At 36.7% G+C, this 16,145-nt stretch overlaps 1 protein-coding gene across 1 annotated transcript in view; it reads left to right on the top strand.

Moving 5' to 3' along the window:
• LAS1L (LAS1-like (S. cerevisiae)) overlaps positions 1 to 1,053 on the top strand; it is a 56,162-nt gene extending 55,109 nt beyond the window's left edge. Inside the window, exon 13 of the mRNA XM_010572345.1 lies at positions 181 to 1,053. Coding sequence (XP_010570647.1) covers positions 181 to 193 — 13 coding nt within the window. The 3' untranslated portion in view covers positions 194 to 1,053. The remainder of the gene's footprint in view (positions 1 to 180) is intronic.
• The last annotated feature ends 15,092 nt before the right edge of the window (positions 1,054 to 16,145 follow it).

Genomic DNA, 16,145 nt, shown 5'->3' with positions numbered 1-16,145 from the left:
TTTTGGGTTGGGTTTTTTTCCCCCGATTCTCTCCCCCATCCCAATGGGTGGGGAGGAAGTGAGTGAGTGGCTGCGTGGTACTTAGTTGCTGGCTGGGGTTAAACCACGACAAATAGTCTTGAAGAAACCATTTATTTTAAATCCACTTTCTCATTTTGATAAATCTTGCTTTTCTTAAAGTCACATCTTTTAGATGTAACTACAGACAAAGAGAAGACTGAAAGGTAGAAAAATGAAAAGGTGCCAAATTTCTGAAAGAGCACGGTTTTAAAGCTGCATCTACTACAGAGACTTCAGACTACATCTTTGCCGACAGAAGAAGCATGAGAAGCATGATCCTGGATTTAAAGAGCAATCAAAGAAGAAAGACCTAGTATTGACACCAGTTTTCTATATACCTTTGTTTTTAACAGTATAGCCAGTTACCTTTGTGTTCTGATGAATGTTGTAGATATAAGCTGTGGCTGCATGAAAAGATCTTTCCCAGTATTCCTCTGAGAATTTTTGTGACACAAAATAGGCATGACTTTAGCACTGGAACAGAGATTGCTCAAAGATGTGCTTTCCTAATAAGCTCCTCATGCACCCAAAAAAGAAGTAAAAAAAAGAAATTGAAAGTATAACTCATGTTTTTTGGGAGGGCTGTTGGTCACTAGTGTAACTAAGAATAAATTTATATCTCTTTCATGCACCTTTTTAATCTCCTCTCACGTCTCTTCCACTCCGTCAGGCTATAAGCAAGCATTAAAAGACAACAAAATTTTCCTCAAAAGAGCATAAGCACTGAACCAAGTACATGAATTATTTATATACAGGACATTATCAAATATACTTGTATTCAAAAGCTTTTTAAAAATCTGATTGCTATCTCCCCAAGAGACTGCAGTGGCTCTTATTTAATTACTGTGGTCTACCAAAACAGCAAACAATAGAAGAAATACTCCCTTAATGTACAGCAGTGTAACTTCCTTGATGTACAGGAATGCCAAATCTAGGGACTAAAAATAAGTATTGGACTTGGGGGGAAAGTTACATCTAGTGTAACTAGAAGAGCAGCATCTCTGACATTGTTCATTTTATTATTTATTTGATTTTCTTCCTAAAAAAAGAACTTTAAATTTTTCCACAGAACAAAGTTCAGTAGATACTGAAATCAAGAGAAAAATAATAGAAATGCTGACATGTGTGAATATATTCATTTAGTGATGTAAAACAAATATAATAAACATAAAACCAGAATCTTACATACTAGAAGTATCTTCAAAATGAAAAACTGATACTCATTCTGAGTTTTCATATCCTTTCATTTTTAGGTAGATGCTGAAATTCACTCATCTCAGAAAGCTTTCTTCCTTGACTATTTTCCCTACATTAAATGATGGTTTTCTGTTGCCTATGGTAGTATTTCAGAGAACAACAGGTCTAGAATCTAGTGATAAAATTTGATAATCAAACCCATAAAAATGTCAAAGGATCTCTAAGACAGGTCCCTATTGGCCTAACAACAACAACAAAACCTAAAATTGTCTCAAAGTGAAACAAAGATTATTAATCTGCAAAACATTCACACAGTAATATATAATTACCTTAAACAGGCCAAACAGTAACATTCCACAAAACTGCACTCTAATTTATGCTCTTTACTTATACATCTCACTTGGCTGTGTTAAATCTACATACTGGTGGAGATGGTAGATATATATCCAGAATACAATGAACTTCAACCCACATTTCCAGTGACACTGGGAAGTACCTACCTACTAAAGGCAGGTATTTAAAGAATAGGTCTGTTTACAAATGAGCAATTTTAGGTATCTTAGATTGAAATTTTATTTATTTGTGTGCTTTGTTTGCTTTGGGGATAAAGATCTTTCAGATTCTGTTCAAGAGAGTGGCTAAGATGGAATTACTTAGTTACCTGTACAGTGGAAAAAAAAAAGGTTTAGAAGAAAAAGATACAATATTCTAAAATATAGTCCTAGTTCTCATATCATGTGAAGAACAGTCTGAAAATTTCTTTTGATGAATATGAACAGCAAGATTTTCAGCTACAGCTGGGTCATTCTTAAGTAAGCAAGAGAATTACATAGCAAAGGTAGCTAGCTTGACTGATAACCATTAACGGTCTCACAATTACTCCAAACAGTGCCAAATGTAATGACTCTCACTTGTTCATGCTCTTTTTGTGATGCACATACACGCAAACGCAAACACATATGCATGTAGAGAAGGCTGCTCAAAAGCCTAGTTTCCGTAAGAAATCAAGCTAATTAAAGAAAATGCTAATAATTTATATATAAAAAAACCCTAAAAGGCCAAGTTTTGAGTCAACCAACATTATTTTTTAATAAAGAAGAACCATATTCTAAGTCCTTTATGCAACATGGAATAAAAAGACAGTTTTCTTGCATTTGAATGGAAATTCCAATGTTTGATTATACTTAGGTTTAGGTTAGACTTAGATTAGGTTAGATTTAGATACTTGCTGTTCTTTAATATTATGCATTCAAAGAGTATCCCTCTAAATACTTAGATATCATTATTATTACAGTACTCTTTATTTTCATTTGAGGTGACTTTCTCTCACATAGCACCAATAGCAGTATATTTACAACGCAAGTACTTGCCAACATAGATGTATTAATCAGCTTAATCTGGAATGGATTTTAATTAGGTCTCACATATAAACTTGTACCTTGCCAAAACTAAAAGGGTATAAAAAATGATAATGAAAGAAGATTAAAAAAACAGGTTATCAACACACTGCACCCCAGCATACAAAATACTACAACTAAAGAACACTTTACAATACCTGTGGTAACACGCATTTTCTTCAAATTTATGACACTGTACTGCTTTGGCACTGGACAAAAACCAGTGTGATTCTGTTGGTCCAAGTTTAAAGATCTCCATTCTTTTTCCCAAGTTGTCATAATTTCTTTAAACGTAACATCACAAGAATGTTTTTGGCTTTTGTTAAACTTATCATGCTTGTTTTTCCACCTCTAATAAATAATCCTAACCCCTCTGCCAGTGGAAATCTCATAAGAATGATCAGCCAAAGGTTCTTAAGACTGGAAAAACCCTTTAAAGTATGATGAAGAGAAAGGAAGTTGTTTAGGTTTTCAAATTTATTGTTAACTTCTTCATTGGTTTTATTTCAACAAATGATTTTCCAGAAGTAAACCATTTAAACCAATTTTTAGAGGACCAAATTTACATTCTTTTATAAACACTTAAATTTTAATTTAGACTACAGGCAAAGTAATGTTCCTTCCCAACTGGAAAATAAATGAACTGGACTCACTCAAAGAAACTATGATATTCTCCCCCCCGCCCAACTTTCCTTTTTTTTTTTTTAAATGACAACTATACAAGTTTTGCTCCTATTTTTTTCCCTCTTTCTTAGCTGAAAAATAATATATCTTGTCTGCATATAAACTGATTTCACCATTTTGTTGCATTGTCCCAGTTCCACATACCTATCTCTAGTTTTCTGTCATTTAACATTATACAGGCAATTTATCATAAATTTCATTTGTCCTTCCCTGAAAGTAAGATCTTATTTTAACAAGAAGATAGTTTGATCATAGTCAGATCTAAATAATCTTGAATTCAAAAACTATTTAAAATATAAATGAAGAAATTTAATTCTAAGAACAATTTCTGTCACTACTGCTGACATACTCACTTCTTGTCGCCCTTACAAAGAAAGCGGCCCAGGTACAATCTGGGTTAGGAAGCAGTGTTGTGTATCTAGAAGGACTGCTCTCTGCCAGTCCCGTGCTGTGGTTTACTATTCTTTGGTCGCTAGTGATAGATTGCTGGACCTGTTATGGAAAGCTTACTCTATGGAAACACCCACTTCTATGACTCATCTTGGAGTTTCTTGCCTTTTTTTTCATTCATGTCAGCCTTTGGTTGAAAGCCACTAACTAGGGAAATTTTAGCTGTCTCATCCCTCTCTTGCATAGCAGTGGAAAATATTTGGTCTGTGATGTAATGATCACCATTATCTTTGAAATATTTGAGATGGGAATTAAAAATCCACTAAAAAAGAAATAAATCTCTAATAATCCTCAAACTATTTAAAAATTAGATCAGTGTTTTATAAAAATCTCTTCTTCATATCCATCTAGGATCTTGTGAACAAAGCACTGAAAGTTAAAAGGTCCTGTCTGTACCAACTCTAGTCATTTCTACCAAGATATATCAGATCTTTCACAAAAAAAGATACAGTATGTAGACTTTCAACTTCTGGAAAAGTAAGTTTTCCCCTTTAAACACCCAGCACGCAAAGCCCATTTCTGAAGAGGCAACTTTTGACAAATAGTTTAGGTAACCTGTTTTAGCATCAACTGCCATGTTGACAGAAAACAAGGCAGGCAGTCTCTAGAGCCCATCTCAACAACCCTCTACACTTTTCTACAAATAGCTCCTAGGAAACAAGTCAGCTTGCACTGAAGCCTCTCCACCCTTAGCCAGTTGCTCCCTCTGTGCAACTTAACGCTCCGCTGCATCCACAGACTTGGGATGTTGTAGGATTTGCTCCCAAATGCGTAAGGTTAAGACTCTCAAACAATGACGGTCATCTCATTGTTGGCTCAGGAGCACCAAAACAAACAAACAAAAAATCCAACAGCAAAAAAACAACAACAACAGAAATATTACAGCACAGGACCAAGTTTTCCCACTGACCCTTGAAAGAGGGCACCTAGGAAGGAAGAAGTGTTGTGTTGCTCCTAAGCCAGCAAGCATAGTGGAATGAAGAACTGAGCAAGAGAAAGCAGCAGCAGCAACTACCACTACTTTAACACAGCACCCTTCTTGACACACTCCAGATTAGAAATCAGACTTGAAGTACCATCCTTCAGCTACAGAAACAGCACTATGGTCTCTCCCTCATTTCTTCACAGCCCTGAACACTCCAATCTATACCCTATTGCAACCCCTGGAACTACCTATAGACCCACAATTATCACTATAGATTTACCACATGTGTTCACAGACTATGATCCAGAGCCTATCTACAGAAACAGATTACAACTTGTCCTCAAACTGCAGTTGTGGTTTGGTTTTTTGTTTTTGTTTTTTTTTAAATAAATCTGCAATCCTATTCTGGAGCCCAGGATCACTACAGTACAGATAGTATCTCTTCTCAGACAGTCAGTATTTTGATCTAACAAGCCTGTCAGTCACTGCCTTTGTCAATGCCAGCAATCCAGACGTAATCAGTACCGCCACTCTGAAAAGGCTCAGATGCCCTGTTCTTGGAAAGCTGAGGTCTCTGCTCTGTACCACTATGTCTGAAACTGTATTTGGTCTCAGTTTATTTCTGACTTACAGTTAAGTACCTCTACTTGCTATCATTACCTCTCTACCTACAGTGTGGCAAGCATTCAGTATATTATCCCTTCTTAGTGGACCACATGGTTCTCCTTCAAATAAAGGAGTCATCTATTATGTAGGCATATCAGGGAAATGACTTTTCTCTATGTTCAAAGCATAATTTAAGCTCAGTGGCTTGAATTCACCACCTATCTCAACTGTACAACCATTTCCTTTGCAACAGTCAAACTAAAGAAATTGCTGATTAAAAACTGTAAGTGGGAACTTACGAAGTTCCTTTAGAAGAAGATTGATGCTGGCAGAAAATAAAGAATGAATGAGATACTGACCAGATTCTGTCTTGCTACCTCAAATACAAAAAGGGCCCAGGGAAGAGTTGTGGCAACTGCTCTTTAAACCTTCTCACAGGAAAGGTGAAATGGTGTTAAGCAGGCACAAGATTAACATTTTATCTTGACATTAAGTCAAGTCCAAGTCCTCCATTTTTTACTGCTCTTACAATTTCTAATACATTTTTGAGCAAGTTTTGGATTTTTTAATTAAGCTTTTCATAAGTAGCTTGTCTTGCCTTCCTCTCACCACTTCTTCAACTAAAATGAGGTCCTTGCTTCACTGTTTGTATCTGTTGCCATTGAAGCCTAATCTAATAAAGAATTTTAAAACACACTTATAGTTGCTAGCATTGTTTCCTGCTTCCCATGCTGCTTATAGATTCTTAAGTATCACTTGTCAAATACATGCCATATAATGTTCCAAATAACTATTGTTTCTGTTCGAGAAAGCCTGAGCAGCTGCATACCCCCAGTTCCAGCCATTAGCAAGGCTGAGCATGTAATCTCAGGTTACACACACAACCACACATATATACAGCACACATACATGGCCAACACAGACACAAACACTCAGCACTCACACAAACGCAAGCAGTACCAACGGCCTCATCTTGTTCCCCTCTCTGGCTGATAAAGACAAAGGTCCATTAGTGGGAAATACATATATATATAGGTATTGGGTTTACGTGGCAAGATTTTGGTAGCAGGGGGGCTGCTTCTGTGAGAAGAGACCAGGAGCTGACCCCATGTTGGACAGAGCCAGTTTCAGCCAGCTCCAAGACGGACTCATCGCTGGCCAAAGCTGAGCCCATCAGCAATGCTGGTGGCACCTCTGTCTCCCTCAGTCTCCCCTGTTACATCCTCCTTAGACACACACACACTGCCCAAACCAGCACTCTCAGTCAACCCCCAGACCTTACAGTCTCTGCAGCAGTTGGCCTGGACCTTCCAGTTGTCTCACTCCAGAGATATACACATATACATGGCTTCCTAACCACTTAAACATCTTGCTAGCTAGTTCAGCTCGATGCTTGCTAGCAATCATGCACCAACATGCATATCCTCCACTTGCTTGCACCACAGACACATAGGTTCCTAGAGAGACCTTGACGCAGAAAAATAGTTAGAAATGGAGTTTAATGTGAAGAAAGGACAGTGTGCTGACCAGGTTCATGACATGGCCAGACAAGCATACTGATCAACAACCCCTTTACAGGCAACCTGTCCCTTTTAACCCCTTCTCCCTCTATTTTCCCACGGTGGTTCCTTCACAGATCAAACCGAAGCCTCCATTCTCTCCCCTGACCCCTACAATGCCTTTGGTTCCTGCCCCAGACTGCCCAAGTTGTATGCAATCACAAAATGCTCTTTCTTTGCATCCCCCAACCGTGTCCCATACCCCCTCAGCCTGTGAGATGGTCCAGAGAGCCTCTACCATTAGTTGACCCATTGTGTTGGGCGTCACCCCCAGAGCACAGGGCTGATGGCTCTCCTATGACAGCCCCCGGAGAAGCCTGCGCTGGGCCACCATTTCTCTGACTGTGTTATTGGGGTTCCCCTGCCTGCCACTGTGACCCCATGCTCCTTTGTGGTTCTGGAGATGAGCTTTTTATCACGCTCTAACAGTTTATTTCGAACATTTCAGGCAAGATGCATTTTTTATTATTATGTCTATATAAATATCTACATTTTTGCTACTTGAGCTAAGTAATTTGTTACAAGTATTTCTGTCAGAATGTTTTCCATACAGCTGAAAGAACCATGACCAAGAGGACAATCAAACGATATTCTAGCATCATAATAAACAAAAGCTTAGAAGAGGTTCAAACAGCAAAAGCTAGATCTAGTACTAAACTCCTAATACACATAATACCATTTACATTGCAGTTCTTAAAATATCAAGTGAAATATTACATGAATATTACACACATTTCTCTCAACTTAAATACCATGTTTTGTCCAAACATTGTAATTTTGCCTTTAAATTATTTTAAAAAAGATTTAATAAAGTACAAAATGCAAAAATACAATGCAAAGAACTTAACATCTGAATTAAAGTGCCTCCATTACTGAGTTACAAGACTATCTTTCTTACTAGTAATTGCACAAAGCACACATCTCATGTGGTGCACTTAAACCTTCAAACTTCCATGTTTTGTAAAGGAAACAGCTAAAGTCCTATATATTCAACTTCTTCTCTAACAATGGCATCAGGTCCCACATGATTAACTTTTTGAATCAGCCAAGTCACCACTGAATTTTTCTACAATAAAAGAGATGGAGTAAAGATAATATCCAAACTTTAAAGTGATAGCCTGTATGTAATATGCATAATTTGTACACATATAGTCTTAAAAGAAAGTACATGCAAAAATATAAAGTTGGGTCTTTTTAAATAAAAGATCATTTGGTAGTTCACATTTTCCACATCCATATGAAAGCAACTCCCGACCATTACTCTTCTTCCTGCTTCCCACTTTAAGTGAGAAAGATAATAATTTCTTTGATACATGTAAAACCAACCACAATCAGTGCCACATCTCCGAGAGAACTTCCAGTCAGCAGCAACATATGTATGCAATTAACTCACTGGCATTTAGAGTAAAAAAACTCAAAGCTGCAATAGTATGGTTTGTTTGTTTGTTTTTCCACACTGCACTTCTCAGAAATTCAAACACATCATCTTGCAGAGTACTGACAATAACGAAGAATTTATTTTCTTTCTGATTTACATTGTCTAGCAGTGGTAAGTACAGCTGTACCTAGGGACCTCAATCAGTTCCTATTCTATTCTGACTATATAGTCCCTGCCCAAAAGAAAATACAATCTGGAATTATGGTGACAGGCTATGGATGAATTAAACAAGTGATAACTGGAATATCAGAAAGACTACATGAAACATTTTGGTATTGTTTCAGTTCACTGTTTGTCCAGACTCCTTTGGAAGGTAGTACTTTGTGGGCACACACTAAGGGAGTTTATGGAGAGGTTTTAAAGGGGCAACTGGAAAGAAATTATGCATTTAATATGCACCTGTGCAAACATACACCTCAAAATAAGCAGCTTAGGAAAGGATCTCAGTACGAAGCGAGAGCCTGGATAAATGTTTTGGTGGATAAACAGAAACAGAAGACTTGAACTCAGCCATCTCCTTGGCCATAACACTGAGAAATCTCAGAAATAGTCTGGCTGCATGGGTCTAAGAAGATAGCCAAGTCTAAGAGAAGTCCTAGATTTCAGGCCCGCATATCCAGGAGAAATGAAAGCAGTGTTTCAGCCATTTTCAGTTTAAATTACAAGCTGAACTTTTAGGGGGAACTGTAACATTCTATTCAAGTCAGAAGTTTGAGCAAAAGGAGAGATCTGCAGATGAGAAATTTGTGAAGCAAATAAACAGTTCAAGCCATTTGAATTAACTCCCCGATAACATGGTACAGAATAAAGACTGAAAGGAAACAGTGATGACACTCTGGGACTCTTTACAGAAGGAAGAAGGATGGGAGGAGGCGAGGATAAAGTGAAGAGACAAAGTGATAATCTCAACTCTGCATATACAAAGTTAGCCTGCAAACACAGTATATCTTTATCAGGGTAGCATCACACTGAATAGTACAGGAATGAACTGTGGATTACATTTAATCTAGTGCAAGCAATTCATGCATCATCTAGAGTAAAATGACAGCTTTCAGGCAAAGTCCTTGGACAGGGATATCTTAGTTGAGCTCTATTTCTGGAAGCAATAGGTGATCCATTGAGAATTCTTTATTATCTCACTGCCTTTATGCTCACTTTGCCCTTAGGTGCACAGAAAAAAGAAAAAGTGCTAATAATCAGTTTACAGAACTATCCTTGCAGATAATTTTCCACTTTTTTGTTTTGTTACTGCTTATACTGTACACTTTTAAGTTAGTATAGATGCATTAAGGAGTTATCACACAGGGGTAAATTAAAAAAAAAATCCACTTACAAGCAAAAAGAGAACATTAAAAAAAAATTTGAGTAACACACTTGATTTTGCTGATAACTACAAAATTGAGAAATGAGTCAGTGTGCCTCAAAATCTTCTGAAAGATGGAATAACCCCTTGTCTCACAGATCATAAACAATAACATTGTATCACTGAAATTTCAGTGTTTGTTTAGTACGAGTTACATTCTCTCCAAAGACAGATCAATATGAACACACACTTAAGGAGAGAAAAGAAAGCTATTACCAATTTCTGATTTGAACATATTATAACTCAGAAATATATATACTGCAGCTTTAAAATTTTAATTCTCATGATGGTCATTGCTAAGCAACCAAGTTTTCTTACTAAACACCTCTTGCAGAACAGTCACGACTGACTAGCAGAATTGATAATGTGATTCAGAGAAAAGAGTGAGGCAAAAGTATCTATGTTTTGTTCATAAAGGACCAAACTGAAAGCATCTATTTAATTTTGCTTGTATTAAACAGAAGGAAAATGTCTGCTCCGTAATAAAGTACTGTAACATTTATGAAAAACACTTCCGAATTATTTAACAGTTACTATTCAAATGACAATGATCATTAAAGAGCTGGTGCTAGAAATACTCTGTTCAAAGCCTATTCATTTCAGCAGCACCAACAGAATCAGACAAGACACAGTGAAAGAATGGATTGAACAACTTCTTTTGGTCCCTTATGACACTATCTTTCCACCATCTCAGTGTGTTCTGAGCCATGCCGTTCAAAGGGGCAATTATACGATCCACACATCTACTATGAGCAACAATCTTCAAACGAAAAATATTTTATTATTTCATTATTATCCTTTCATCAACTTTTAAGCAGCTTTACTTGTTTTCTGTCATTGCAGATACTAAAACACACAAAAAAAAAGCCAACAAACACCCCCACCCTCCAAAAAAACCAAACCCAACCCAAGTATTTTCTCAAATGTCTCTCTCACCTGGATAATAAATACATATGACAATGATTCTATAGTATTTATTTTAAGGAGAGGGAGGATTGTTTGTTTTCCCTTGTATATTTTTGAGATACATGTAGTTAATAAGTGATTTTTTTTTTTTTAATAACACTCCAAGAAAAAAGAACCCAAAACCTAACTGCATACTGACAAATGAAATGGTAACTATCTAGGGGACTTCCATATGCACAGTGAGGAACAAATATTGCGAATTTCTCCTTTTGTATTGAACTGTAAAATAAACTTCTTCACAAGAATTAAAAAAACTGGCATTTTTTCATTAAGAAAATTAACTTATTCCCTCCATGGCTTCAGCATGACTTTTAATGTCTTAGTATCTCTCTTTACTCTTTATTTCAATAACTTACCATTATCATGCTCCTCTCTATAGATTCTTCCCTGTTAGACAGGCCTACAGGAAGAGGCATCTTTCTGGAAGAAGGATGTCCTAAACAATAGCCAAGTCTTTGATTACTGTGGCTATTTCTCCATCATCAGAAGCTGACTGAAGTACACAAAGACATATATCCAAATTAATTTTCATGTAGCAAGCTCAGGCAGTAAGAGCAACCAAATCATAACAACATGGACTTCAACGCAAACTGCATAAACCTAGCATGATACCAGGTTACTTGTTCTGCAACGCATGAACGAATGAATGAATGAATGAATCTTCACAACCAAACAACAGGTAGGGCTGGTATACTATATATCTACTACAACTACATCTCATGATTACAGAGTAGACCGTGTATAAGCCTACTAACACAAAAGCTGACAACTTCCTGGTTACACACATACCGATTACAGTAAATGAAGAGTCTAAAACCATGGAAACAATGTGAGTAGAGACAAAGAGAAAGAGAAGTATTTTTAAAAATGATTCAGTGTTCAGAGGCACTACATCCAACAGGATCCTCAACATTGCAGTGTGCTACAGCACAGACTAGTGGTTACTCTAAAGACACGTTCTTGGAGTATGTTTTTGTGATCTTTAAAAACTTCCCCAATGCATGACTAATGGCTATTTTAAAGACATTACAATTTGGGCCTGCAGCACAAAAAAAACCCCCCAAACCGAAATGCATTGCACAAATCTTCAGGAATGTGACAAAACAGTATTTATTAGGCAGTAGTAGTTATTGTCAGAGGACATAGACAAAGGGCAGCTCAGGATGCATAGATGGCACTGGACTTTGGATTAGCCCTTAATTTTGAAAACTGCATTTCTATAGCGCTCATGGAAAAAGCGACACAACTCAACATTCAAGTTTTCATGGCACTGAAGACACAGCCTTCTTGTTGTATTCTTATTTCAGGAGCAGTACAGATATTACACACTACTGCTTGCTGCTTTGAGTATTTTCTGAGGTAGTGAACTATTTTAACTACTGAGAAAGAAGTGCTTAAGGCTGGCAAAGTATATGAGTCACAAATAAAAATGGTAGCTTTTTCTCATTCTAATTACACGCTTAGGTGGTACACATCTGCTGGGACAGATTCACAACTGGAGAAAAGCAGAGAATATTCCAAAATTAACATTTGGGTATTTCGGAATGGATTAAAAAAAATGGAAGAGTTGCACTGCGTGACATTATGTGCAATTATCTTTTGTCCTTAGTAAAAAGGACAGGTGATTTGTGGCATTTTCCCTGTGTGTTTATACACCTTGAACTACTAGATTTCCATATTTATAATTATTTTAAACAGATAACAGGAATACATTACAGTTTACACATGCATACCATAATAATACATATGTTGTAATTCAACAGGAATTGATCACTTTAACCAATTTATTTTTTGAACCTTAAAAAGAATTATTTTCAACATGTAACAAATGTGGTAGCTTAGCATACTTAATTTTCATTTACTGTGTCAAATGTTGCAAGACTGCAGGAAAAGAGGATAAAACAGGCTTCGCAGAAAATTTGCCTATTTAAGTTGGCCATTTTTAAAGTAAAGTGAGTCCAGAATGTGATGCCTTTGCAAAGCACAGAAATTTGTGGTCACAGTTTCAAGTGCACCTCTCAGTAACGTCAACAAGATCATATGACCAAGCACTCTGAATTTGTCTAGCAGGACCTGGAATAAAGAATTCTGCCCTTTTATTCCTTTTAAAACTGTGTTTTACCTAGTTTTTTAAAGACTCTCCTAGGAGCTTTTGTACTTAGCAAACAACACTCATATAAGCATCAAATTGTTGACAGATATATAGCATATATATTCCAATACAGCTTCCATAAAAAGTCCAAAATACATACGTGTCACTCAGTGAAGGAAAGCAAGTATATCGGGCTTTAACCAAGATAAAAGCATCTGGCTTTTGACACAAATATCTGGCATTAACATCACTTATAGTACTTTGCTCGCTGAGGAGCAAAGAATCTTCCTTATTTAAAAGGAATATAGGGATTTTGGGATACTTAAAATGAATGCATGTTCAAATACTTTCTGTATTTTTTAATCAAATAAATTAAGCCAACTCGCTTCTCTGTTCTAGAAGAGATGGTCTAAACCAAAGACCTGAGCACATATCTGCAGCTCTTTTATACATTTAGAGACTTGTATAATCAGTATTCCCAGAGTATGTGCTAAGTCAAATAGCATTTTTAAAAGAAGCATTAAAATGGCAGATCAGAGTTTTTAGTCCCTTGATAATTAGAGCCATATAAATGACAGCATTTTGATTCAGTTTAATGGATTTTTTCTTACCTTACTATGCAATGTCAGTCTCAACACATTAATGGGAAGTTTCAACACTGTCATTTTGATTAACAGAGAAACCTTAAATTTAGACAAATCAAAGGCCTAATATTGTATAGTCTTTCATGAAGCCAAACTCAGAACAACATCAAGAAAAATATTTTACTTTTTCCACACATTACGACTTCTCTGAAATGAAACACTGATATACATTAAGTCTAAAGTAAAGTACTAGCAGGTAACACCAGTAGTGAACACCTTGTCCTTAAAATTAATATGGAATCTGCAACTGAAAAATAGCCTGCTGGCTATGGTTAGTAATAATTTTTATTTAGAAGCTTCCTCCTTTCTGAGTCAATTCAGATGTAGTATTTTCAAAGAAAAGCAAATTTGCCATTTCTGTTTCTGCATCTGTCTCTCTCCCTTAACCACCTTAGGAGAAGAACAATAAGGAACGTGACTTAGCACACTTCTGTTACAGAGGCAAAGAGCAAAGGAAGATTCTCAGCATTGACTCACCAGTTAAGATGAATGTAATCATCATCGCCACCCAACCTTGAAGGGGATTATTCTTTAACAAATGCTGAGGGAACACTTGTAATAGTAGAAGAGGTTCAGCTGTGCAGAGGACTGAATTTGAGGAATCCACACACCAGAATATATAGAACTAGCAATGACTTTACAAATACCACTAAGCTTTACCTTTCTGATCTTCTGTATCTTTTTGTGCCTACATGAGTCCCCTCTACACAGAACAGTGATGGAAAAAAACCCCACCATATACACACACAAACATAGATAGATAGATACGCCCATATATATACATAAGTTCTGACACATTTCACAGACCAATTTAGAAAAGTGAAATAAAGTTTTTGTAGCATTTGAGAAGGAAGAAATCAAGTCACAGTTGTTGTTCTTTCTCACCAACTTCTAGCCCACTGCCCCTGAAATCCCTTTACCACAGTTGGCTCAGTTTAAAAAAAATTATGAATGCTGTGCGAGAACTATGGAAATTCAGGGTCACTGCCAATTATGTAAGGTAGGCCACTGAGGCAGCAGATCAGTTAATTTTCAAATTTCATGAGACTATCTGTGGGTATGAAAACCTAGATTCATGCAATCTTGCCGTAGACTCTTAACCAAAACACCTAAGCTAGGAACCTACTTGTCCATGACTCTCCCTACAGTAGAAGAGGCTGATGGGCTCATGTGTGTCAGCTGGAAAAGGGATTAGGTGGGGGTTTTTTTGAGGGGTGAGTTAGAGGAGAAATGTTTGTTTTTAAAAACAGATCAAGTTTACAGTGCATCTCAAAAAAAAATAAATAATTGCACCTGTGCAAAGGGAAACAACGTCCTACAACACAAAGGCAAGAAAGAACCATCATGGTAGACAAAAATATCTTACATAAGCATTGTCATGCAAGAAAGTAATTGTGCAACCACTCCCCTAACAACCTCAGTTTCTCACTTTCCATTTTAACATTGCTGAATGCAAGCAATTGGTGTTTGTCTGGACTACTGAACAAGGCATCAGAGAGTGACAGTATCATCCAGCTATGACGAGACATTCAGCTGAATTACATCCAAGACCCACTACTTACTTCCCAGACTGTGAAAGTTAATATGCACAAGTCTGCCTTTTAATGGTCGTTTTATCTGATCAAAATTAGATGAAATGCTACAACAATTCTAGTGATCAAAATTTAACAACAAAAAAACTTCCCATATCTGCCACTGAGTTGCAGCAGGTTACAAACTTGCAGATCTTTTTTTGGCTGACCTCAGTGAAAACTTCCTTGTTCAGCTTGGCAGAAATGGTGCTGAGTTACTATGCTATTATGCTCAACCTCCCCATAACAAGCAAGACACTAAACAGAAAAGCATAGCACTTTGCTGCAGAAATAAGACCTCAGAGAAGGTGCTCAGAACTTCAGTTTTCTAACTCCGCTCAAACCGTAGTATTGTACATCACAAACATCAGGCATCTGCCCTGCAGGACTGTCTGACAAGTTTAAAGAGTATGACTGAACATCTGTGGCACATTTCCATGGCTAACCTTTCATAAAGGATTCGGAAATTAACCTAGAGACCATTTCAGTCAATGCCAGGAAAAGAAAAACATGATTCTGTTAACAGACAACAGGGAAAAGACTAAAAGCATTTCAATTAGCTAGAAGTTTGAGAAACCATGGCCACTTCTGAAAATCCAACTATTAAACGCTAAGGTCACAGTAGATTTGGAACATTAAATAAAACAACGTATTCTTTGCTGTGCAAATATGTGATGAATCCCTAGGCCCAAATCTACAGCCTTTACCAAGCCTAAACTTGCAAAGAAGCCATTTTGCTTTGGTGATGACTACAGGATTTAATTCAAAATGTATGATAGAAACAGTATCACAGAATAGAAAACCTGGTAGGAAGGTATCCATTTTCACCTCATTCTTAGCATATTGTAGAGTTTTGTTAAACTGAAAAATTGTATTAAGAAACTACAACATTACCTCAATTTAATATCACCTCAACTTCAAATTTATTTCAGTAAATACTTCAAATGATCACTGATATCAGTATTAAACTATACATAAGAGCAAGCTGTGTCTAGCATGTCACATAAATAGAGGACTTGAAATTGCTTGTGAAGGAGTCAACTACAAATCAAGTGTGAACTGAAGAGAAAGGCAAAGGTAGTACAGAATTTAAGCATCTTATCTCAAACTTCGTTCATTTTTTCACACTCATAAGTACAAATTCAAAGGGACAAGATGGACATAGTTGGAATTATAAATAAAGGAAGCAGCAT

Source organism: Haliaeetus leucocephalus, unplaced genomic scaffold (genome assembly GCF_000737465.1).
Source record: "Haliaeetus leucocephalus isolate CR32 unplaced genomic scaffold, Haliaeetus_leucocephalus-4.0 Scaffold340, whole genome shotgun sequence".
Taxonomy (NCBI): Eukaryota; Metazoa; Chordata; class Aves; order Accipitriformes; family Accipitridae; genus Haliaeetus; species Haliaeetus leucocephalus.
The sequence above is the reverse complement of the archived record's forward strand: the minus strand, read 5'-3'. Positions and strand labels throughout refer to the sequence as shown.